At 36.5% G+C, this 25,327-nt stretch overlaps 4 protein-coding genes and 1 pseudogene across 4 annotated transcripts; 1 reads left to right on the top strand and 4 right to left on the bottom strand.

Moving 5' to 3' along the window:
• Window positions 1-350: 350 nt before the first annotated feature.
• LOC132183901 (CLAVATA3/ESR (CLE)-related protein 43) lies at window positions 351-665 on the bottom strand. The gene has a single exon (XM_059597368.1). It carries the CDS (start codon window positions 663-665, stop codon window positions 351-353), a length of 315 nt encoding a protein of 104 aa, XP_059453351.1.
• A 5,492-nt stretch (window positions 666-6,157) lies between these two features.
• LOC132183607 (uncharacterized) lies at window positions 6,158-10,362 on the bottom strand. The gene is made up of 3 exons (XM_059596961.1): window positions 10,162-10,362; window positions 6,808-7,013; window positions 6,158-6,584 (listed from the first exon to the last, which is right to left on the bottom strand). The coding sequence occupies exons 1-3, from the start codon at window positions 10,261-10,263 to the stop codon at window positions 6,317-6,319; spliced, it is 576 nt and encodes a 191-aa protein (XP_059452944.1). The 5' UTR covers window positions 10,264-10,362; the 3' UTR covers window positions 6,158-6,316.
• A 1,600-nt stretch (window positions 10,363-11,962) lies between these two features.
• LOC132183902 (potassium transporter 5-like) lies at window positions 11,963-14,621 on the bottom strand (annotated as a pseudogene).
• A 5,145-nt stretch (window positions 14,622-19,766) lies between these two features.
• Window positions 19,767-21,497, top strand: LOC132185609 (ribulose bisphosphate carboxylase small subunit, chloroplastic-like). Its single transcript, XM_059599367.1, has 3 exons — window positions 19,767-19,996; window positions 20,133-20,267; window positions 21,064-21,497. Exons 1-3 carry the CDS (start codon window positions 19,811-19,813, stop codon window positions 21,292-21,294), a joined length of 552 nt encoding a protein of 183 aa, XP_059455350.1. The 5' UTR covers window positions 19,767-19,810; the 3' UTR covers window positions 21,295-21,497.
• A 1,206-nt stretch (window positions 21,498-22,703) lies between these two features.
• On the bottom strand, window positions 22,704-23,363 carry LOC132185757 (uncharacterized). Its single transcript, XM_059599533.1, has one exon. It carries the CDS (start codon window positions 23,302-23,304, stop codon window positions 22,978-22,980), a length of 327 nt encoding a protein of 108 aa, XP_059455516.1. The 5' UTR covers window positions 23,305-23,363; the 3' UTR covers window positions 22,704-22,977.
• Between the last annotated feature and the right edge of the window lie 1,964 nt (window positions 23,364-25,327).

A 25,327-nucleotide genomic window follows, 5' to 3' on the forward strand; every position in this document is an offset into this window, starting at 1 on the left:
ATGTCTGCACTCTTCCTGTTCTCAAGAGAAAAGCTAAACCAAAAAGGATCTAAAAGCAAGTACATACAGAGATTCTAGCAAGAGAAAGTGCCATTGTAGGTAGGTCACTGTAAAGTTAAAACTCTCCACTTCTATACATATCATGATCGTCCATTTTCTGGGATATCCTCTCCATTCAAAACATCAAAAGGAATTAAAATACCAAAATACCCCCGGTTTTCCCCCATAAAACTACAAAACCATCAAACTACTTGAACAAAAATGGTGAGAAAAACGAGGGTATTTTGGATGAAATTCAACAAAAAATTTTGAAAAAAAAAAAAAAAGTGAAAATGAAAATGAAAATTCTACTAGTTGTGGAGAGGATCTGGGCAACTGGGTACTCTTCGTTTGCTCTCCTCAAATCCAGTGTGGGTTTTGTTGAGAGCAAAAGAAGTTGCATTGAAATACTTACGGAACAGCTCCTCCTTGCTTTTCTTATCCATACTTCCCAGCTTGCTGCTTTCCCTTATGAGCTTCGCCGCCATCCCATTTCCGGGCAGTATCCGAATTGCCCCGGCTTGGCATGGGTACTCACAACAGAGCCAAATCTGTAACACCGAGATGATCAGCAGCACCGCCGTAGTAGAGGACATCATGAGTCTCCTGCTGCCAGCAAAAGACATTGCCGGAAGACGCACATAAAGCTTTGAACAACAAGCCTTTTTTTTTTTTTTTTTTTTTTCTCTCTTCAAATGCCTTGATGCCCTCTTCTCAAGAAATTTCGCTGGCGGTGTTGACAATATGAGGCTTGGAAGTTTATCTCTCTCTCTCTCTCTCTCTCTCTCTCTCCAGGTATGACTTATGAGCAAGCAAGTGACGGCTATCATGGGCATGGGGAGAGAGTGTGATAGATGGAGCCTCATATGCCCCAAGGCCCTCCACTGTGGCCCACGTGATTGCAATCGACAAAGTTGCAGTTCAAGTTACATATTTACTGAATCTATTATCTTATTGCAGTTTTTGTTATATACATATAGAGAGAGAGAGAGAGAGAGAGAGAGAGAAATGAAAATGAAATGTTAATGTATCTTTTATCTATATGACTATATTACAGACTTTCAGTTGGATAGAATATTAGTTAATAATACAAATGAAGAGTGTGATAACTGATAAGAAATGCACACAAATAAATAACACAATAAAAGTAATGGAATAGTATCATGATAACATATTTAACTTCGTGTATCATTTGATTTATAAAATATAGAGAGCCTCTACTATCAGGTCCATCCTAATAATATTCATTTTGTAACCTCTAATTACTATGTGACACATCATCAATTTAAGAAAAATGCAAAAAAAAAAAAAAAAAGAGAACAATCACACCAAATCAAAGAAGAAGAAAAAAACCCGTGGGTCTGGCTGGTGGTGAACGCATCAAACTCCGCCGGCCGTGACCCGCATCAAAACTCATTTATAATGCTTCAAAACCCGTTTTTAATGCCTTAAAACCTGTTTCTAATGCCTCAAAACCTATTTCTAATACCCTAAAACCCGTTTCTAATGTCCCAAAACCCGTTTCTAATGTCTTAAAACTTGTTTCTAATGCTTCAAAACTCGTTTTTTGATTCAAAAGTAAAATCTAGATGTCGAAGGTTAACACTTTAAAGATTTTTATCACCCTAAAATCTAGTGTATTTTGGTCCAACTTAATTTTGTGCACTTTTTACGTTTTTGCTTATGTGTCGATTATTGATTGAAAGCTATAAAATGGGTGTTATCAGGATGATCGTGATAAAAGGTTTGCTCTAAAATATAATCGTGAAAATGAAATGGTTTATCTTCATTGCACTTGAAATTAAAAAATCTAATCCAAATGTAAATTTTTGCCACTACTATATGTTATTATATATTAGAACAATTGATTGCGTGCTGAGGAACCAATCAAAAGTGTCTACAAGGAAAGAAGAAATTAACAAAAATAGTTTCTTGGGGGTCAACAAATAATAGTTTTGATGCTTAAGTTAATATGAATCTAAGTCCTCTCTTTTGCTTGATATTTACTGCTTTTTATAATAAAATTTGTCATAACTGTTTACAATGTGTTACACTTTCATTGGAGATTTTTCTGTTGCGAATATTTCTTAAACCTTGTCATGTATATTGCTTAATTATGCCGAAAATCATGGAAATGATTATTTACGTAACTTAAGAAAAAAATCAGCTGTTTAGATGTTATGGGGTTGGTAGGTTGATGGACTTAGCATTGAGTCCACAAGCCTGCCAGTATATAATACTAAATTATGATGATTTTTTTTTTTTTTTAGGTTTCTTAAAATAAGTTATTGACAAGATTCTTCAAATGTTAATCTTTATTTTTAAATAAAAATGACTAAACTTTTTTATAATTAGAACATTTATTATCTATAAAAGATTATTGATTAATGTTAAAATAATAAACAAAAATAACACTTAAAAAAATTAATAAAAGAAGCCTTGGAATGGAATCTATAGAACCCGTAACAAAATGTTGAAGAGCATTGTCACTACTTTGGCCCTTTGCTTAATTTCTGTGGAGTTACTGAACAGCCACTGCCAGGAGCGAGCCTGAACTAGAAATCTGCATGTCGGTGACACGGTTAATTAAGGAGGTGGGGGGGAACGACAATCCACGCGCCTCGTACGCGAGTCTAGGATTATTTTATCTGCCTATGAGAGGACTGAGGTGTATGTCCTTTGAATTTATTAACAAAGGACGTGGGCCCGAGGAGGAAAGATGGTCAAAACAACGCGCCAATGGCATGTGTGGAGTAACCTGCAATGTCCAACATTTTAATAAATTAAGATTAAGACATGAGAGGGAAACAGGGGATGACCGAGGAGGCCGGCCGGGAATCTCGCGCCGGTGTTGGACACGTTGTGCATGTTGACGTACGTAACAGGGAAACGTAAATATATGAAGCAACCCGTACGATATAAAAGGTATCTATTTTTTATGCAGTCTCAAGAGTTGTATTTTCTCATGCCTAATCTTTAATTAATATAAATTATAATTTATTTTAATGGGAGGGCATTGACCAATCGAGTACAAGTTCCAAATCATCGGTGTGAATTTGTGAGAGATAGCAATCGCATCTGTAGTGTAGAACTGTAGATCTTTGATGAGTTCCTATGAAACTTATTGAAAAGCATTTTGGTGGACAAATGTTTCAGGATTTCACTTGGGTTCTGTTAAAAACTTTTCACACGTTGACACACAGCAACTTGCAAAAGAGTTGAAAGCATAATATTACTTTTGTTATTTTCCATTCTAATCTCCCTTTCGAATGAGTTTCCCACTATCTTCCAACGAAACTCTTTATGACTCCTTGGATGAGTTTCAATTGTACGACTTCTAATCACTATTCAAATGCCTCACTTTTTCAACTTTCTTTCTCTCAAAATTTTCCATGTAATTAATATGTAAATCCATTCTATTTGGTCCACTGAGAAATTGGATCTGCTTGGCTCCCTCGTTTAGGGGAAAAACAGGCAAACGATGTAGCTGAATATATAAAAAAAACAAACAAAATTGTCAAATCACTGTCCTTGCAAATTTACGAGGGGTGGGGGGTGATGACAGCTATTGAAAGGAATGTCATTTCAAAGTAGTAAAAACCCGACGCCACGAAACAAAGAACAATCAATTTAGTTGTTCGCACGTATCTCTCCCTCAGCTATTCAAAGAAATGCCATCCACGTTGGTAATTTCAGCAAAAATCATTGATAAAATACTGTGTCTGGAAAAGATTTGTGAGATGTAAAATGAGAAAGAAATTTGATTTATATGATATCTAAAGGTTAAAAAAAAAAAAAGTTTAATTATTTTTTGAGGAATGGTGTTATATACCAAATAGGAAAATCAATTGGTTAATTTAGTGTATTTGGTACATTTGATTGTAGAGTAATGTTATCCGGAAGTGCGTTTCATGTGTGGCTAGCGTGGTAGTGTAAGTTGGTATTATCATGTTACTCAATAAACAAATATTCTTCTACAAAAATTTTAGATTTGGTGCTTGGCGCCGCCACCCTTAACCAGTGGCGGATCCAGCTATTTAACATTGGGGGTGCCGCTAAAATTTTTTTGGTGTCCTAAAAATTTTTTTCACCCTAAAAATTTGATAATTTACACAATATATGCATCACAAAAAATATCTATAAAAGTTCATAAATATGTGCTGAAATTGATATATTAGAAATGTAACATGACGACACTATATCAAAAAGACAGAAATACAAAAAAAAAAGTGTCTAGAACTGCACTTTACAATCTTTTAGAAGTACAAAATCATCAAGTATCGAATCTAAATCGAAACTCTCAGCAATTTCCCTTTCAATATAGAGAACTAAACTTTTTTTTTTTTTTTTTGAGGGTGTGTGGGTTAAAAAAAAAAAAAAAATTTAAATCCTTGGGGGTGCCGTGGCACCCCCAAGGTACCCAGTGGATCCGCCACTGCCCTTAACCACCATGCTGGCAGTGGCTGTATTGACCGCCAAATCTGGCCTATTGATTGTGCCCACCAAATTTTTTTAGTCGAGTGACGTTGTAACCACTTCGATGTCTTTAAAAGTGGTACTGCAATCACTAAATATTACTAAATATTTGTTATGTCAATTTTGTGGTATGTTTATGTAGCGCGGAACATTATTCTTTGAAGTTAATATGCTTTAGTGGATTTTGGGGGCTTATTACTTAAATTTTACATATTTTGATATTTTAACTAACTAAATAATTTGACAAAAATAAATAACTAAGAAAATTAAAATATAAGAAAAATGTAAAGGAGAGAGTTGTCCACGTGATTATGTGACACGTGAGGGGGCAGTCCCCTTTAAATCGAAAATCGTTAACGTTTCTGACAGACATCGGAGTTGAGACACTGGTGCTATTCATGTAGTGTCGGTCGCATCAGAAAGTTGGTTTTGTTTTGGTGTGTCCCTGCAAAAGAAAAAGATCAAAAGGCCTATCTGAATCCTGATCCTCCGCCGTTCGATAACGTTAAAAACTTTCAGCTTCTACTCAAACTTTGTACACCTCTTGTTGTCCTTTTACTATTTCTTTTTGCCTTTTTCTTAGCACCTCCCCTTATTCTCTTTTGCTCTTCTTTATTACCTTTGCTTTTTTCTCCTTGGCTTATTACTCCGTTTCCCTCCTCATTTCTCTTCCCCTCTTTTCCAATATCAATATGCTACGTGTACTCAAACTATTGGTTCAATTTTATTTCACTAGCCTTAAACCATTGTTGCCATGTTATCTGCCACAACACTTCACCTCCTGCTCAGTTACGGATCATAGTGATTGCATGGAGAGAAAAGAAATCCTCAATCAAAACTATTTTTTAGATAATTTGGTAAGAAAATTTGGTAAAATTATCTATTTTCAGTCTCACAATTTTAATCCAAAATAAATGGTGAGCGAATAATACTCACTAAAAATAATGAATACTATTCATTTACCAAATGAATAAAAAATAATATAAATTTAATGTTTTCTTCCTTATTCTTTAAAAAAGAACATTATAATAAAATAGTAAAAGTTAATAGTTAAAATAATGACGTTGTTAGGGTGCTTTAAAAAGGTAGTAATTAAAAAAAAAATGTACTTCTAATTATTTTAGTGAAGACTTAAAATTTTTTTTTTCAAAACGATGAGAGGATGCTCAAGTCAATATAAATTGAAGGGACAAAAGTCAAAAGGCTCATTTTAGCTAATGTCTGTCAAAGAGATATGTTCCCAAAACGTTTTCTAACACTAAAACATAAGGTTATGTTTGATAAAGGAGTGAACTTGAGAAAATTAACTGATACTATAATAGATTTGATTGATGTGAAAGAAGAAAGTAAAAACATCTTGTATAAAAAAGTAAAAAAAATTTATTTTGTAGTAATTTTTTATTTGAATAGTAATAAAAAAGTATTGATATGATATAAAAAATAAAAATGTTGGCATTAATTTTGCGAATAATTTTTTGAGATTTTGAGTCCGTTCCGGTCCACTCCTTTGCCAAACACACCCTAAGAGTCTTGTTTGAGGAAAATGATTTATTCGTTAAAATTTTGGATATTTCCATCTATGAAATCATCATCAGGAAGTTGAAAACACAGTTATTGACATGATATAATTCTACACCTTGCCTTTGAGTAAAAGTAGCACCCATAACAGCACTATCTATTTCACTAGATAAGCACGCACAATGTTCAGTAAAATAGCGTATAACAATCAGACAGGAACTGGACACGTATATAACATCACCATGCAAAACATAGAGGCTCTGAGGACATATTACATGATATTCTATGCGTATCCAGTCATTCCAACAGTTGAGCTTGCTCGATTTGCTTTATGGGCCACCTTAGTAGAAGTTGCCTTGGTGAAGTACATGTAGTAATACACGTTGAGAATCATTGTTGCAACCACAAACACTGCAGCGGCAATGAAGACACCTTTCCTCAATGTTTCACATGAGAGGTTCTGAGCATAAATCATTGACCGATACTTGGTGTGGTAAGCATTCTTTGTTGCCCCTGCAATTAGACATGCTTCTGCAACCAGAAAAGTCACCCTGCAGATGCATATTATGCCAATTAGAACATTCATGTGAATCGAACAAGTAGACTCCAGCGATTTATATGGAAGTAGAGAGAGAGAGAGAGAGTGAGATTGTATCAGCCACAAAACACATTAGCCAGATAGTCGAGAAGCAACTAAAATGATGATGCTTTTAATAGAGAAGGTGTTATTAGAATAAGAGAGCAAGTGTTAACTAGGTAAACCAGAATTCTCACCAGGATGAGACAAAATAAATAATAGACCAGGCTCGGTCCCCACCAGGGGCTAAAGGTCTCCCAAAACACATGCACTTTGTCACGCCCATAAGTAGAGATTCACTTGAAAGAAGGAACAAGAAAGAGCCCACCCCATAACCAGTTGCAACATCTGAGTTGTAAACACAGTAAGTTTCGTTTGTTCGAGGATCTTCTTCTGTATGGCCCTGTTTCGAAGAGAAAAATCATCTCAATCCTACATCTTAGTAAATGAATAGGCATGTAGTATTCAGAAGTGTCAAAAAATCGGAACGAGATTAACAATTTCGTCCAAAAAGCGTAGTTTGTGCCTGCACATTGCTAAACAGCAAGGGACAAGTTGTAAATAATAATTAAATTGTAAACTGATGCTGCAGTGCTTAGGCACATTGGAAAAGATTTAGTTTGCAGCTTGTCTGTACGAGTATGTGCAGATGCCAATATGCTTCCAGTCTCACATACAAATGCTCAAAAGATTAGTCCGTATTTACTGTGCAAATAACAACCCATACCAGAAATGCTCAGTTACTTGCTTTGTTATCGCTGAATAAAAAGCTTTTACAAACAACTCCATATACAGTACATTGTTGACCTGTCATAAGCATAAAATGTTGCTACCAATTGCAAATTCGACTGGAAGTTTTGATGATATTATGCTACCATTTGACACATACTTCCATGAATCACTAGGATGAAAGTAAGCAAATAGATGTTTACAAGTATTAACCTATTTATAGAATATGGTAATGCTTCCCCGCACTCAAGGATCATTATTATGAGGCCTACAGTTAGAAAGTACAAACCATCTAACAAACAAAGACCAGATCTTTAAGTTTTGGCCAAAACCTATGGAAGCACAAGTCCAAAATGCAACAAATGGCTATTGGTGTAATTGATGCATCACCTTGATTTTGCCTTGCTGGAAAATTAGCCACCTTTGCTAGGACCAGGCCTGGATGCGACACCCTAGAAAGTTAGTCTAACATTGAGAATATGAATTGCCTACATTGAGTGGGTGGATTATAAAGATGCTCATGGGTGCTAAATCCCATATTGGTTGTTTACTAGATGAGATTGAATTTTATAAGTGACTATAAGAAGCTTTATTGTAAGTTGACTATTCCTTTTGCAGTAATAGCGCATATGTGGTTAACTTTCCTTGAATTGTTACATTATACCAAACAAAATATTTTTGATAAGTATAGGAAATTCATTGAAAGCACAAAGAGCGCAACCCAAAAACACATGAAGTATATAAGAGAAAATCATCCAAAAAATCAAGAATGAGAAGAAAACAAAAAAATGTAGAACTAGAGACAAGGAGAAGAGCGTTAGTAGAGATCCACTGAATTTAAGAAAACAAATTTGTAAAACCAAACTCATTCTTTCGCAATCCTTGTAGCTTTGAGCGTTCATTTCTTTCTATATGCACCACATTAATATGGAAAGGATTACATTCCAAACAATATCTATATCATTCCAAAAAACCCTTCTTTTCCAACATGCCATGAAATCCACCACCTATCTAGGCATAACCAGTCCAAACATTTGAAATACCATATTCCACAAATCTCTCGTAACATCATAATAAAGAAGATGATGATCCAGGGTTTCCCCACTCTTTTTACACATTCAACACCAATTTATCATTGTGATGTGAAACTTGCAGAGATTGTCCAAGGTGATAATTTTCCCTAGGGATGGTGTCCAAGTGAAAAAAGCTAGCCTTAGACCTCCAAATGCTCTACCAAAGAAAGGAGGATTCAACGTTGGGAAAAACCTTGTAAAAAGATTTAACCTCAAAAGTTCTTTTTGAGGGTGTCCAACATGGCATATCATCACCCCCCGACCCACCCTAGTTAAATACAAGACATTGAAGAAAGAGGACACAGAGTCCACCTTCCAAAGAGGACACTAATCAATTAACTTTTAGTGAGCTCATTTGAGGATGATGACAGCAATGAACTGCCAGACTGAAAGGACTTCAAATTTAGTAGGAGAACACTAAGAGCAGGAAAGACCTCTTATATGGAGAATCTCAATCAATTACATGATGGGATCTCAGGTTTATGAAATTTGAGAATTAAGACGCCGAGTAGTCCTTTGTAAGGACTTGATACCACATGTTGGGATAGCACCTTAACCCAATGCGTTTGTAGCTCTTCAGACAGTTTGTGATAACCATTGTAGGGGAGAGAAACACCAGGGAGAGTCAAACAAGAGTAAATTAATATACATATTAGGACACCACTTCTAGCCCAAAAGCTTAAGCTAATAAGCTTGGGTCCACTTAGGTATATTAACCACTCTTATTCTTTAAACTTTCTCAACGTGGGACACAAACCTCACAAGTGTTTTCAACTCAAGAATGACACTATGCAGTTTGTGATAACCATTGTAGAGGAAAATTCAGGATCAAAGCAACATGTTTTCAACTCAAGAATGGCACTAACAAAAAGCAAAGGACAAGCTTGAACAGCCAATAGCCCATGATGAGTCAAACATCTTAGGATTAAATCCTAGATAACATTTACATTTGAAATTTTAACTTATCACTTGTAAACCACCTGTTGCTGCACATGAATGAAATTGTTATATATACAAAGACCTCTCTCATTCACAGAGGTGTAAGAGATTATACCATCTTTGAGATTATCGTTTTAGTAGCTAACAATGTTGCATCGACCACCCGCTATTGTCACTAGAGAATGCTAGAAGTCTTTTGTGTCACTCCAAAAAGAGGTGGCTTTAAAAATTTCAATTTGATAAAAATTCAATAGTCATCATTCACAAAAGCAATGGTGATTTTAAAAGCTACAAATTTTTTGAGTGACTGACACAAGAGATTCTTCTAGCATTACTCATTCTCACTACTACTCCCTGTAAGATTCAACCACTTAACCAGTCACTTAAATATTCCAACAATACACAACTGTTTTTGTGGTGACAGTACACCCCAGAATAAGAGAACAAAATCATCGAACAAAAAAATATATATCAGAGAACAATCCGTCGAAAGAAAAGCTAAGCTACTTTTTCCCTACCCAGCAACAGACGAATTCATAAAGAAAAACGAGACACTAAACCCTAGTGCAGAAATAAAAAGAAACCCAAAACTAAGCAAACACTTTTACAAACACACAGATCTCAATTATTTGAACAAATCACAGAAACCCAACAAATCATGAACCCATTCAGAAAAAAAAGAAAAAAGAAAAAAAAAAAGAGCAATTAATTTTCTGGTAAAGAGATCATTGTAGAAATGAGAAGAAACCCAGCTGCAATTACAGCATAAGAGGTGTAACATTGAAAGTGAAAGTTGAAATCTTTGCTTACTGTGCTTCTTCGTCTCTCAGCAGCAATGGCGAACCCAAAGGCCACCAAGCATAGAACCACCACCAGAAGGTGCACCAGGGTCGAGCCCTTTCCTTCACCCATCTCTTCCCAAAGAGAGAGAGAGCACAATCTCAGCGAGAGAGAGAGAGAGAGAGAGAGAGAGAGATTGAAGCAAGTGCGACAGAGCAGTGTGAAACATGTGTGAAAGACAGTCGCAACTTTACTTTGTACGCAGTGGAGTGGAAAACAGTGGAATGTGTTGAGAAGAAGAATTGGAATCTTAGACCCACGCGCAGGGAGCGAGCCTTGAAACGCACGAGAGTCGTAGTTGAGTAAACCGGTTGTCAGTGGTGTGGAGGTGTTGGAGGTGTTGGTCACGCCAAAACTGAACCGTGGGTGTTTTAAGCTTGTAGTACGACGAGGCGGGTAAAAGGAGCTTTGGAATAAAATATAAATATTATTTTTATAAATAGTTTATTAGATTTTACAATCTCAATATAATGAGATAAAATGAATTAAAAACAAAAACCTTTTTCAAAATCATAAAAATTAAAATATCAAAATTAGAATTATCTAAATTAAAATAACAGTAGGACCTTTCTATCATAAAAATTATCTTGAAAATTTTTAAAAATCATGCTTGATTATGGTTTTGAAATATATATATATATTTTTTGGTTTTAGCAGAAAAGGTATTTTGATATGACATAATAATGATTTTTTTTTTGTGATTTAAATTCTAAAAATATTTTGTATTTTAAATTGTAGTTTTAGAAAAAGAAAAGTGTATAAGATTTGAATTATTTATTACGTGAAATTAGTGTAAATTTCATATGAATCACAAGTCCAATAAAATATTATAAGAAATGTGATGAACCGCCACTCTATTGAGAAAAGAAAAGAAAAGAAAAGAAAATTATAAACTATATCCCCTAATGAATCTATTTTGTTCTTTGCAAAAAAAATTGAATGGGGCATACAACGAGGCATGGGCCATGGCTAGGACTGGACCTTTTGTATGTGGGCCAGAAATGCAGGCCCTCCTTGATAAATCAGGAGCGTTGATCCAAAAACCATTTTGATTCCCGAGGGTGCAAGCATCTGAACTTTTGCAGTACAGATTTGACGAAATTGGACTCCCTTTTCCTTTTCTGTGTGTTTTGCACAAAAGTCATGCCCGATCCGGATTCTCTTATTCTTTTTCCAAAGAAAAGAGGGGCTTTTCTATCCGAATAGGTTGGGCCTTTTGGGTGGGCTTTGTGCTCCACAAAGGTGGGATTTAGAACTGTCCAATTTTTTATACTATCCACAAATCCGATAAAGAATTAAAGAATTTAACCTATTAAATTAAAATGGAAGGGTTAGGGATGACGAATATAATCTTATATCCATTTTTTATTCAACCTGAATTCGATATACAACATAATAGCTAACAATTTTTGACATGACTTACGAACTCAATATAAAATTAAAGGATTAGGGTTATGGTTTAACTCATTTAATTAAATATGTGGGGTTGGGATTGACCTATATAGTCTTATGCTCATGTTTTGACACTATCTAAATTCGATACGCGAACACAAATTGCAACTCTTATAAAGGGATCTTCAATTCTAAGCGTAGGAAATTTTGATTCAAGTCTATATGTCACTAAGAGTTTTATTTAAGCTTGGCATATATGTTACAATTTTCAATTTGGCTTTATAATAAGTCATAGAATCTTCTTAAAGAGTTCGGGGTGCATCTGGATTATAGTTTGATGTAGAGCAGGATGTCAACCTCTGATTTAGTCTGTTGGTAACAAATGTAATTTCACACAAGCATAAATACAAGCAACTCTCGTGCAACTCAGTTCAGTTTATTCTATTTTTTCCACTCTGTTTACAACGCCAAACTCATCAACATCTCCAGATCTCATAAGTCATCCCCACCTTGAGAAGTCGCTTGCGGAGAATCATGAAAAATTTATCTGCCTGCCTCACACATCTTTTCAACCAAACATAGCCGTAGTTTATAGCTATTTTCTTCAACAAGCTAGACCCCTTTGAAGCCATCATCTCACTTTCACCCATTAGATAAACAACATCACCCAGTTTTACTGCATCATCCACAATTCCCACTTCTCTCTGCACCATTTCTTCAATTATTCCTGCCACTTTGTTATCATCCAATTCATCAGACATGCCTCTTCTCTCCGGCAGCCTAGACATGAGAGCATCTTTTCGTATGAACTCCTTCAACTGATTCACCAACGTCTGCTGAAAAGACTCCCACTCTGTTCTTGGATCCTTATATCCACACCTCACAACACACAGGAAAATGCCCAGCTCATGAGGCTCTACTCGTCGAAACAGAAACCGATCCTCTAGAGGGACTGTGCTAATGGGTAGTGATTTGATTGAGACAAAGACAAGAACTGAATGCAAAGCTGGGACAGTGGCAACATAATGCGTGAATATAGGGGAAATGCTGGGACGCGATGGATGCTAGGAGCAGATGCTATCTGAACCAATTCTCCTGTAGAAACTTTGTTATTTAGCTCGTATATGTACTTCTTGCGGTAACCATAATTCTATAAATACATTATAGCCACGAGAATCATGGCAAATAAAAAAGGAAGGTACCCTCCATCGACAAATTTGTAGAGTACTGAGCTCAAAAATAGGAGTTCCAATTGTTAAGGTATGCCTTGAATCTAGTAGGTGGAATCTTCTGGAACTTTCTCTTGTGTTCTACAAAGATCCACAATGGTTTCCTTCTCTAAGAAGAAAGAGTCTTCTTGATGTTGGTGGAACATTCCGGAACCTTCTAAGAAGAAAGAGTGTTCTTGATGTGTGTGGAACATTCCGGAACCTTCTAAGAAGAAAGAGTGTTCTTGATGTGTGTGGAACATTCCGGAACCTTCTAAGAAGAAAGAGTGTTCTTGATGTGTGTGGAACATTCCGGAACCTTCTAGGCAACACAATGGTTTTCCTATATAAAGGAATGATGCCTTTGTGTTTGTGTACACCAAAAAGAAGTGCAGAGCAAACAATCCGAAAATCCAAATATGGTGAGACCACTTTGTGGCATTTACAAAGTGTAGAGAGTTTCTTTACTGGGTATTTGAGAGGGACAGTTGAGTGAGGTGTACAAGGGGTTAAGGGCTTGGGTTTGGGATATTAAATTTGAGCGGTTTAGGCTTGTACCATTATACTCAATATTTCTCAATAGTAAAGAAGGAGACTGGATCACACCTCGTGGACGTAGGCATATTGCCGAACCACGTAAACTCTTTGTGTATGTGTGTGATTGGTGTGTGTTCTCGTGTGTTTTCTTTCTAAACTTGTCTTTCGCATAAAGGGTTGGTGGGAAATTGGTTGCCAATTAATTATCAATTTTCCCAACACCAATAGCCCGATAGTAAAGGCATAGATGATGATCAAGTAGATTTTTGTCTTCCATATCATGACCATCACAAGAATAAGAAACGTGGAAGTGATTGTAAAGACAAACGCCACCGCTATTCCTGTTGAAAGAACACCAAGAAAAAGAGCGAAAATAATTATCAACAAATAAATTTAGTGAAAACATGACTTGTTTTATATATATATGAAAGTTTCCAAGTGTTACCATAAGCGTTGCCGATCTTCAGTGCGTTTTTGAAGCCGACAGTGACACCCACACAAGCCAATATGAGAAGGGTGTTGATCTCGGGTATATAAACTTGCCCTTTGTATTTAGAGGATGTGTGAACTACCTTAACCCATGGGAAACACCCAAGTGCTAAGGACTGTTGGATGATGGAGAAGGACGCTGAGATCAATGACTGACTCGCAACGATGACTGCCATTACAGCCACAACAAACATCGGCCAGTATAATGGCTCTGCATAAGAGGAAGTCAGATGAATTAACCAGCTGCAACATCGACGGCATTAGAAAGGACATATTAATTAAGCAGCAGAAAACGTACGTGGAACTGAACTATAGAAGGCATTGCTAGCATCCTGATTGTGCTTCCGGAGGTAGGAAGCTTGGCCGAAGTAGGCAAGAACAATGGAGGGAAGTATTACACTGCACGAGCTTATCTGAATTGCTCCAACGCTGAAGTGACCAAGATCAGCAAACAAGTTCCTCCTACGTACAATAACACACCCATTATATCATTTGCAAATATGTACATAATATATATGAATAAAAATGACGACAATATATCTAAAAACTTAAACATGCAATTAAGTGGTAAATATTAAGCATGAGATGGAGAGGATTATTAAAATTACCATCACCGTTATCGCTGGCAGCCAGAACAATGAAAACGTATTTGATCAAAGTAATTAAAGTGAGGGAGTAAAAGATAAGAGACAGCACCCCAAGTATATCATCGTTGTGCTTAATCCCATTAGGGAAAACCCCTGGCAACACATACAAAGGCGACGTCCCTAGATCACCGTATACAACCTGTTGGAAGTCCCACATTGCCTGGGTATTAAGGAGATTGTCCATTTATAAGGTGAGGGGAAACCTCAACTCTTGAGCTAGCTTTTTTGAGCTAGCTTTTGGGTTGAGTTAGGCCTAAGACCCATTTCTAACATGGTATCAGAGCCTAACCCAATTAATTGGCTGTGGCCCACCGTCACCTATTGTCGCACGTGTTGGCTTGGATGTCCTCCCGCCACACGTGAGGGGGCGTGTTGGAAGTCCCACATTGCTTGGGTATTAAGGAGATTGTCCATTTATAAGGTGAGGGGAAACCTCAACTCTTGAGCTAGCTTTTTTGAGCTAGCTTTTGGGTTGAGTTAGGCCTAAGACCCATTTCTAACACCCCAATGCTCTGAAACGCTAGCTTCATCATGCTTCCCCAATCTACAGCCTGCATATGCATGCACCTTAAACAACTTCTCGGAAACCCAAAAATAGTTGTAATAATATTTTGATAAAAAGAAAATTTAAAAAAAAATATATTTACTTGATGAGATCCAGGGCCTTGATATGAGGTGAAATTAGCGGCCTCCAAATCAAAAGACTCAGGCTTAACAAGCTTTTTACGAGAAAGCTTATGACGTTTGAGCACATCGCCAATCCCATGCTCATGATTGACTTCTTCTACGTGATTTTCTTCTTCTATCACATCACCACCCTCCACTGTAGATGATGAACTGATCACCCAGATCAGAAGGGTCCTATTTATAGAGCTTGCATGAACATAACAACCGATAAATATTGAGGTACTAGGTTGATGATGCAATATTTTATTCAATAATTCCTATAGTTGAATATCCCAAGTACGGATAGAATACATACGTTTTATAATTTAATATTATTATATGTATCCATTTCAATGCGAAATAGATGCACCTGAATAATGGGCTAATTTATGTTTTTTTTTTTTTTTTAGGGAAAATCATTCTTATCTTATTAATAGAGGAATCAAGAGTATTAAAACTCTTACAATCACAGAATATAACGTTCTGAAAAATCTTAGCCGAAGCTAAAAGATCAAAGTCGTAACTTAACGATTACACATCAAAGACGCCAAACATCCGCTAACCTATAACTAATCTTCAGTTGGAATAACAGATCTGCACTAGGCAGACACAAACTAATGTATATATAGCTCTTATTCCTCGACCCTAGGATCAAAAGGACCCCATGCCGACACACATCCTTCTGAACCCGAAAGCCAGGATATCATTCATATCCACAACCCCACGGGTCTGGATCAAAATAACAAGCGAGGAGATCAAGAAATAGGACATGGCCTTATTACAAGCAGCAAGAAAAACAAGAAAAATACAGGGAAAATCAAAGCAATACAACTAAAAATTTAAAAATAAGAGCACACTAGGCGGATGACAGCAGCCGGAAGAAAAGCCGATCGCGTGCTTGTCGGAAACCGATGCGTAGATGGCGTTGGAAGCACATCGTGGTGGGGATGCGTGAAAAGACCCAGCAGAAGACAGTAAACGGAAAAGTTGGCACGGAGGAGATCGGCGGCGCACTCAAAGAAATTGGGGGGAAGTTTGAGTGAATCCCCCATGAGCGGCACCCACAAAGTGTGCCCAAACAAACACCTCGCAAGAAAAAATAAACAAGCAAACAAAGAACAACAACAAGGAAAAGAAAGCGAAATTAAAAAACAAACACAAAAAAGAAAAGAAACACAGATCGGGGAAGAGATGGGGGGAAGGAAAATGGGGAAGCGAGGGGGGAACAGATCAAGGAAAGAGATGGGGAAAGAGAGGAGGGGCGGAGGGGGAGAAACCCCTCCCCCTCAGCTGTGCGGCACTTCCTTAAGCTCTGCTAGGGTTTTGGGATTTTTCTAAAATGGGCTAATTTATGTTATTGATCAATTTATAATGACTGATTTAATATTCTGTAATGTTAGATGTTAGAGGATCGAGGTCAAGTTAAGTGTTGGGAACTGAATTTTATTCAATAATTCCTTTCGTTGAATACTCCAAATTAATACGGATACACCTGCATTGTGCTGTGCTAATTATGTTAATGATAAATTTTATAATGACTAATTTAATATCATGTAATTAATATTAGATGTTAGAGGAGGACAAATCTTGGGAAATTGAATTTAAAGCTGTAATTTGTGAGAGATTGTTCATCCAATTACTAGGGGTGAAATTTAAAACCGCCTAACCGCAACCGCTAACCGTTAACCGCTATAACCGTTAACCGCTAACCGCCTAACCGTCTAACCGCTTTGAAAGCGGTTAGTAAAAACCGCTAACCGCCTAGGCGGTTGCGGTTAGCGGTTAGTGGGTTTTGAAAATCCGCTAACCGCTACCCGCTAACCGCTTTTTTTTAAATATAATATATATATATATATTAACAATATGTTGTGAGTTTATGAATTTTTTTTTGGTTGATTGAAATGGGCCTCAAGCTTCAAGTTTAACCATATATGTTGGTTTTTTTGTTGCTTGTGAGTTTATGAATTTGTTTGTGTTTTATTTTATTTCTATGTGTGAGTTTATGAACTTGCTTGTGAGTTTATGTATAAGACTACAAGTGAAGTGATGATTTTGTTATAATTTTATTTGTATATTATATGATGTGTAGATTTGTAGAAGATGGCCAACAAGATTTTGGTATATAGCAATTTTTAATGCTAAAATGGCCATGAAAAGGGAAAAAAAAATGTTTAAAGTAAGCCCAAAACTGGCCCAAACCCGGTCCAAACCCGGCCCAAAATCGGTCCAAAGAAAAAAGCCCAAAAAAAGCCCAAAAAAGCGGTTAGAAAAAAGCGGTTATTCCAAAGCGGTTAACCGCTAACCGGGCGGTTAACCGCTACCCGGTTAGCGGAGGCGGTTAGTAAAATTTACTAACCGCCTAGGCGGTTGCGGTTAGCGGTTTTAGCCACTAACCGCTAACCGCAACCGCCATTTCACCCCTACCAATTACTCTAGCTGTGAATCTGTTCCATTTTCACTTTCTCTCAAAAATTTTGCAAAATATTATTTAGTTGACTACTATACGATTGATATATAATTGGAATGGTGTGAAAATGAAAATCAGTCATTGATTTTTTTTTTTTTACAAGTGCTAACTAATTCAATAGTTAATTTTTACCGTACCAATCATAATCTAAGGAATATGCTAATTGGATTATTACAATTTTCTTACAAACTAAAACAACAGTTTATTATTAATTAAATGATTAAAAATGTATATATAATTGACAAGTCAATTAATTATTTTTTTATTATTTTATTTTTGTAATTTAGTAACTTGTAGCAATACTAAAAAATTCTAAACCTAGGTTGCATCACAAGGCTAATAAATTTAAGTAAATTAGGTGGCATATATATATATATATAGGCAGTGTTTACATATGAAGAAGAAAAGTTGAAGAAAAGTTTAGCTTTGATCAGCGGCAGGATGATGTTTATGGCAAGCATTGAAGTGGCTTCAGATAATGTTTTGCCCAAATGACAGACAAAATGACAGCTTGACTTGTTTTCTTCCAGATTTGGGAAGCAAAAGGAAGTGAAAGACACTGAGGCGTTGCTACATCAGAGGATGATAACGGGCAAAAGCATTTGAACCACAAAGCTCTTATCCCTCACTCACTGCCACTGCTTTGCTCTGTACATCAGGAGGCAGAGGTTGTCATGAACATAAGAAACTACCAACAATGGACCCCAATGATCATCATTTTGTTGTAAAAAATCCGACCCAAAGGCAATCAAAAGACTCCTTGGAGTTAATGGAATAAGAACAATGGAATATGAACCCCAGAAAAAAAAACATCAAGGATATGGCCATGATATGAGGAGGAAAAGCCAACCATTTCCTTTTCCCTCTGCCCTCACATGAAAGTGATAAATGAAAGAACAGAAGATTTCATGTGTTTCGTGGTCCCAATTGATGAGCAACAACAAAAGAACGTTTGAGGTCATTATTTGCCTATGTTTGTACTGGTTGATGAACAAATGTCCATATACATGAGGCCATTATTGGACAATGTGGAAGCTCCCCATGTCTCGGAGCACTGGCTGGTCTCATGTCTTGAAGCAGCTAGAGCCAGAGGAGTCCAAGAAAGCTTACCCCAATTGGTGCCCATTGAATTTCTTCTTTTCTGATCTGCAATTTTTGCCTCTCTTTTTTCCTCCCTTTCTTCTCCCCTGTTTTCCCGCATGAAGATGTTGTGAGTGATGGAAAGATCAAATATATATAATTTTTGTGAATTTTATCAATTATCCTACAACCTCATTAACCTTTTGGGACAACCAGGAATTAATTAATAGTGTAGCAAATTGAGGCAAATGTCTCGTGTAATGTTTGGTAGTCCAAACAATTTGATCAAATATGAACATAATACTTATATGAAATATGACTATTACTGCTGGCCAAAATTCCACGTTAGTTTGGTTGATTCAGAAAAAAAATTGGCCAGAAGTTTGCAGATGAAGACATTGCAGTTTTTTTTTTTGCTATATATTATGGACAGGTAGAATTCCCTAGTCTAGACAGAACGGAACAGAACCAGCCACCAGTCTCCGGTCATAATTCGTAGGTGGAGATAAGAAAATAGGTGCTTGCCACGTGGCAAAAACCTGGGTTCTTAGACGATAAGAGCATTCCCAATGGAAGAGCCATATTTTTATGTAAAATAGCTCTTTAAAACTCACTTTTATCTAATTTAACTAAGCCATTTTTAAGTGTCTCCACATCCGATTAGCTGTATTTCTAAAAAAGAGGTGAGAAAAGATTTGGAAAAAAGATAAAGCAGGAGAGAGAAACACTAAAAAGTAAAATGGCTCCCTTAAAAAGTGCTGCTACATTTAACTTTTTTTTTAGCTCTTCTAATCAAATATCTATTTTACATATATTTTTGGCTCATCCAATGTGAGAGGTTTTTTGAACATTTGAAGAGCTATTCTAGATAAAAGTAACATTTGGCTCTTCCATTGGGAATGCTCTAAGGCTTGTGATCGAAATCTTTCTCATTATGTAGCCATCAAGATGCGATGTGACCAGTGTCCCCGGCCCCCCCCCCCCAACCCAACATGACCCAATTGGCAAACAAATATCTAGGAACTGCTAAATGAATTTAAGGCCACAAGATTCGAAGAGCGTCGGTTCATGGCTATATAAGTAGGAAGCAGCAACAGAGCAAAACCCTCTTAAATTTTATCCCAAGTCTCTCAATGGCTTCCTCCATAGTCTCGTCCGCGGCTGTTGCCTCCGTGAACCGTACCAGCTCTCCGGCTCAAGCTGCCATGGTTGCACCATTCACTGGGCTCAAGTCAGCCTGGACCATCCCCATGACCCGCAAGGTCAACAATGACATTACCACCCTAGCCAGCAACGGTGGAAGAGTTCAGTGCATGCAGGTACTTTTAAGGCTTTCAAAGAAAACAACAAGAAAGAAAACAAAAAAAAAAAAACTTTATTATGTTTTTATATATATGAGTAGTTTTGACTTGTGATTTGCTGAAATACGTTTCCAAAAATTGTATTTGAGTGCAGGTATGGCCTCCAGTTGGAAGGAAGAAGTTTGAGACTCTCTCTTACCTACCTGAGCGCTCTCCCGAACAATTGGCCAAGGAAATCGATTACCTTATTCGCAATAAATGGGTTCCCAGCTTGGAGTTCGAATTGGAGGTAATGCTAAAACCCACTGCTTTGTTATTGGCTTATTGCTGGTATAAATGATTTGTTTCTTTGGTGTGCAGCTAACGACCCACAAAAGACACGAAAAAGAGAAAGAAAGTGTTGAACCACTGGCTTGAGCAAATTAATTATTTATAATTATTACTTTATCAATCCTTTCAATTATATACTACATTTTTTATTTCACAATTACTTGTTACCGACAATTTATAATATAGTTAAAGACGATAAAAGTTATCATGACCGACAATTTATAATATACTAGCCAACATGAAACCAAACAAGTTATAACATAATTGGATTTGTGATCAAGAACTCACTCAAATGAATATAATCTATTTGAGATTGCGTTGTATAACTTAAAAAATATTACTGGCTTGAGCAAATTAATTATTTATAATTATTACTTTATCAATCCTTTCAATTATATACTACATTTTTTATTTCACAACTACTTGTTAAAGACGATAAAAGTTATCGTGACCGACAATTTATAATATAGTTAAAGACCGTAAAAGTTATCGACCGACAATTTATAATATACTAGCCAACATGAAACCAAACAAGTTATAACATAATTGGATTTGTGATTAAGAACTCACTCAAATGTTATTGATTTGTGATCAATAACAAGTTATAACATAATTTATTTGAGATTGCGTTGTATAACTTAAAAAAATATTATATATATATATATATATATATATATTTTTTATTTTATTGTAGAAATGATCAAAGCCCACTTTTGGTTACTCCAAACTCATTCCCAAACAATGCTTTTGTGTAGCACCCTTTCGTTTTCCGTGAGCACAACAAATCGCCTGGGTACTACGATGGGCGGTACTGGGTGATGTGGAAGCTCCCTATGTTTGGGTGCAACGACGCGTCCCAGGTGTTGAAAGAGCTTAATGAGTGCAAGACGGCTTACCCCAACGCATTCATCCGCATCATAGGATTTGACAACTCCCGCCAGGTGCAGTGCGTCAGTTTCATTGCCTACAAGCCTCCTGGCTTCTAAGCCAACCCCTTTTTTCCTGCGTGTGCAGGCTATGGTTTCCGCACAACTAGCTACTTGTTTTTATCTTTCATTTCTGAAAACTTTTTTTTTCTTCTTTTTTTGAATTCTGTTTTTTTGTCGGATCTCCAACTGAACAAATATGAGTGTATGTAATAACATTCTTGATGTTTTTGTTGGTATCAATACAAAGACTAAGTTTTTCATTTCTTTTTCTCTTTCTCCATCTACTACAAGAGACAAAACAAAGGTATTATATATGGTTGGATGGAGCTCATCCGTGGTTGTGTTGTGTCTGTTGTTCCAAAAACATTCACCAACTAAGCGATGTTCTATCCCATCTTGCAGAAAATAATGATTATTCTTCTACTTAAGGTTGCCGTGGCCTGTTAATTGTTGCATCTAACGGCAGCCGATGCTGATGCTAGTAAATGACATGATACCATATACATTGTCATCTCTATTTTATTTTAAATGAAGAGGATTCGATCTATTCCGTTGGAATGACAAATAATTAATCCCACCTTAATGAGTTCTTAATATGACAATAGTTATAATGGATAGAAATTTTTATTAATTTTGTTGTATAAATTCTTCCAAATATAAAAGAGTCTTTATAGAGCTCACCGCTCTGAGCAGGTTTCGGACAACTCACTTCTTATTTGGACGAATAGGATCATCTATAATCTAAAATGGACTGGAGATAATCTAGTTGATGGTGAGGATGGTCCTAGAGAAGTCCTAAGGCCATAAAAACGTCACGTGTCCTACTCATTTAAAAATAATAAAATATTATTTAATATTTTAAAAATAAATAAAAAATAATATATATTTTTTTGTTCTTTTGATATGGCCCCCCAAGGGCCACTTATTTGGCCTGGAGTAGATCGGCCAGCCTCCAATGACCAAAAAAGAAAAGAAAAGAAAAAAATTAATGAAAATCACCCCCAAGGGCTGGGGGTGGTTTGGCCACCCCCAAGAGCCAAATCCATTAATTTTTTTTTTTGTTTTTTCTTTTTGGCCCGAGGGTGGACTAACCCCAAGAGTCATGGGGTGACTTCAGTCAGAACGGCCTCAGGCCAAACGGTGGCCCTTAAAGGTTGCTTGGCCACCTCCAAGACCGAAAAAAAAAAAAAAAAAATATTATTATATTTTATTATTATTTTAGTTCATATTTATTTTAAAAACATTAAATAATATTTTAATGATTTTTTTAAAGTGGAACCCATAAGATTAATTATTGTGATCATTGGATCTCTTTAAAGAAATCATAACTCTTAAGTGGCTCTTCTCTCATCCATTTTGAACCGGAGAGGAGCCAATCTTTCCAATTAAGCTTCATAAGAGGGCTCTGTCAATCTACAGCAAATTGCAAGATATTTCTAATTGAAATCATTGTTTGGTGGAACCTACTTTGGCATGAGTGTTAGCGACCTTATTAAAGAAAGCCAATATAGCCAACCACAACATGAGCCAATTGCAGATAAAATTTGGTAGGCTGCCAAACTGGAAGATGATGAATTAATAGGATTTCAAGTAATGCCAAACTAATAATTTGGAATATCTAAAGTAGTGTGTTCTCCATATACTAGAAATTTCTTGTATAAAAAGACTCGAGCACAACTTGAAGAGATCGAAAAGAAACATGTATAAAGGCAGATAAAGAAAAAGCTGTGTTTCTTGTTCTCATGGTTTTGGTACCTCCATGATACCCCTCACGTTCCAAATATCATCATCCCAAGCAACATCACCAAAGAATGCACTATAATCTTCACACATAAACTCAACATCCCAAAACGGCAGCCAAAGGGACCCCCATGACATTTGCTCATCCACAGCACCACCCAGCCACGGACAGTAGTACTCCTCCCAACCCATCTCATAATCTGCCACAGCAAACCGGGGCTGATCTCTGCCTAATTCCCTCCTCTCCTCCTCCACCTTCCCCACCTCCTCTTCCCTCTTCTCAACTTCCCTCTTGGCCTTCTTCTTTGTCATTGACGTTTCCACCATTGTTGCACCTTCAAACTTGGTCGTAGTAGTAGTACCCTCTACATTTCTTTGCCTCTTCATTTTATTGGTGTAGTTTCTTCTGTCAAGACAAAGTTGGCTATTTATAAAGCTGAAAAAGAGTGCGGCTTCGTGAATGACACGGTAAAGCAAATATTGATGATATTTATTGTTAGTAGTTGTTTTGGAAATTGGACTGCTTTGTGATAAGAGCAATTGTGAATTTTTGTGACATTTCACGTGCCACTGCCTTGTACCCTTTTGATGCAAAATAATGACAAAACCAAACCTACCCCGATCAGCCCAAAGGGCAAGCAGTTGAGCTTGACACGAGACGAAGGCTAATTCGTCGCTTGGACCAGTACTTGGGATGTGACCCTTTTCAACGTTAGAAAAAGTCAAAAGATTTTGAAGATCCTATTAAATTTTGCCTTGTAGTTGGGGGAGAAAGGTGGGCTAGGTGGGAATTGAAGTTTGAAGATGTAGTTGTTTGGAGGCTGGGACTCTGTCAGGGCGAGAACCAAATAGGTGGGCTTCAATAATATTTTTTCAGACTTTCCAGCCATTGACAGCCTATATAGTTTTTGTCTGTATTATGTGATCACCACCACCGACTTGAGGCAGGGCTCCAGCTGTTTGCAGAAATGCGGCTACGAAAGCCGTTGGGCATGGACATGCGGCACGAGCCTGTAGTTCAGCCCATGAGACCCCTAGCTATAATATATTTGTGGCCCATGATATTTAAGAGAAGTAAAGGGCTATAAATTTTCTTTATAGAGTAGTAACTTTTGTTTTAATTTCTTTATAAATTGTCATGGGGTAGTTTATATTGTACTTATTACTTTAGTTATTAAAATATAAACTGTCATGTAACACTTATTTCAATAAAATATAAAATTTCAATGATTTTTTAAAATATTTCTTCAAATTTTGAAGAATAATTCCGCTAATAAGTTTCACTTTTTTCTTGAATAATTCCAAAGGTGACGCTACACATTAGAATAAAGTTATACATGCCTAGGAACTTTTCAACCTGTGTTAAAATGAAATTAGATTCCAGGCCTTGAGCATAACGATTAATAAAGCCAACTTTTTATATAGATTCTCCTTTTTCATATTCATTTCCAAGCTGGACCAGTCTTTGTCCGAATAAAGTTGTGTACGCCTAGTTGAGGGATATAGATGCCAAGCAATTTTCAAGTTTGAATAGCTAACAATTAATGGAGTAAGTATAAGAAATTTTTTATTATGTTTTCTTAATAATCTTTTTGGCCATACTCCATGTTGGGCTCGATATCCGGTTCATCAACCAATCAATCTAGAAACAGCTGATTGGATCCGCTCTTTCAGCACATCATGATTTCTAGTATGATGCAATCATTTGATATGAGTTGTGGGATGCAGGAAATATTTATAATAAAGAAGTTTCCGATGAAGAAGTAACATATGGCTAATATTTACATCAAATTATAAAAGGAAAATTCTCTCTTATTCCTTTGCACGTAACATGTGGCTAATTGTTATGTCCCACCGACTTGGATCGTTAAACTCTTTTGCTAAATTTTTCTCTTTCTTACAAGTATTTTTTGATGGTTACCTCAACATACTGTCAACTGCTCATAAATTTCACAAGTTTCCAATTAGAATATATAATTGATAGTGCATTGACTTTTTTCGCCCATTCAATTGTTTGTACTTGTATCCTCTGTCTAAGCTAGCCCAACAGTGGCTGGCTACCTTATCCCACTTGCCAATAGGTCCCTTACATTACTGCCTTTGTGGTTTCCATTCCACCCATACCAGAATATTGAGGAATTTTGATAGAACTTGAATAAACATGATAACTGAAGATCTATTTTCGTTTTTGATGAATTTGTTCAGAAAATCTCTTTTCGTATTAATAAAAGCAGTATTTTAAGACCCCCAAACAATAGAACATTTCGCCAATTACAATAGGTGGGCTTTAAGCCCCCATAGCAGTTAGATTAGCTATTGGACCAAAACACACAAGCCTTTTGGATAGGCG

The sequence above is a fragment of the Corylus avellana genome, chromosome ca6, assembly GCF_901000735.1.
Source record: "Corylus avellana chromosome ca6, CavTom2PMs-1.0".
Lineage (NCBI taxonomy): Eukaryota > Viridiplantae > Streptophyta > Magnoliopsida > Fagales > Betulaceae > Corylus > Corylus avellana.

Coding starts and splice junctions, on each gene's coding strand:
- LOC132185609 (XM_059599367.1), top strand. CDS start 19,811: ATGGCTTCCTCCATAGTCTCGTCCGCGGCTGTTGCCTCCGTGAACCGT. Junction 19,997..20,132: donor GAAGAGTTCAGTGCATGCAG/GTACTTTTAAGG, acceptor ATTTGAGTGCAG/GTATGGCCTCCAGTTGGAAG. Junction 20,268..21,063: donor GCTTGGAGTTCGAATTGGAG/GTAATGCTAAAA, acceptor GCTTTTGTGTAG/CACCCTTTCGTTTTCCGTGA.
- LOC132183607 (XM_059596961.1), bottom strand. CDS start 10,263: ATGGGTGAAGGAAAGGGCTCGACCCTGGTGCACCTTCTGGTGGTGGTT. Junction 7,014..10,161: donor CTGAGAGACGAAGAAGCACA/GTAAGCAAAGAT, acceptor TCTTCGAAACAG/GGCCATACAGAAGAAGATCC. Junction 6,585..6,807: donor ATTTATTTTGTCTCATCCTG/GTGAGAATTCTG, acceptor ATGCATCTGCAG/GGTGACTTTTCTGGTTGCAG.
- LOC132185757 (XM_059599533.1), bottom strand. CDS start 23,304: ATGGTGGAAACGTCAATGACAAAGAAGAAGGCCAAGAGGGAAGTTGAG.
- LOC132183901 (XM_059597368.1), bottom strand. CDS start 665: ATGTCTTTTGCTGGCAGCAGGAGACTCATGATGTCCTCTACTACGGCG.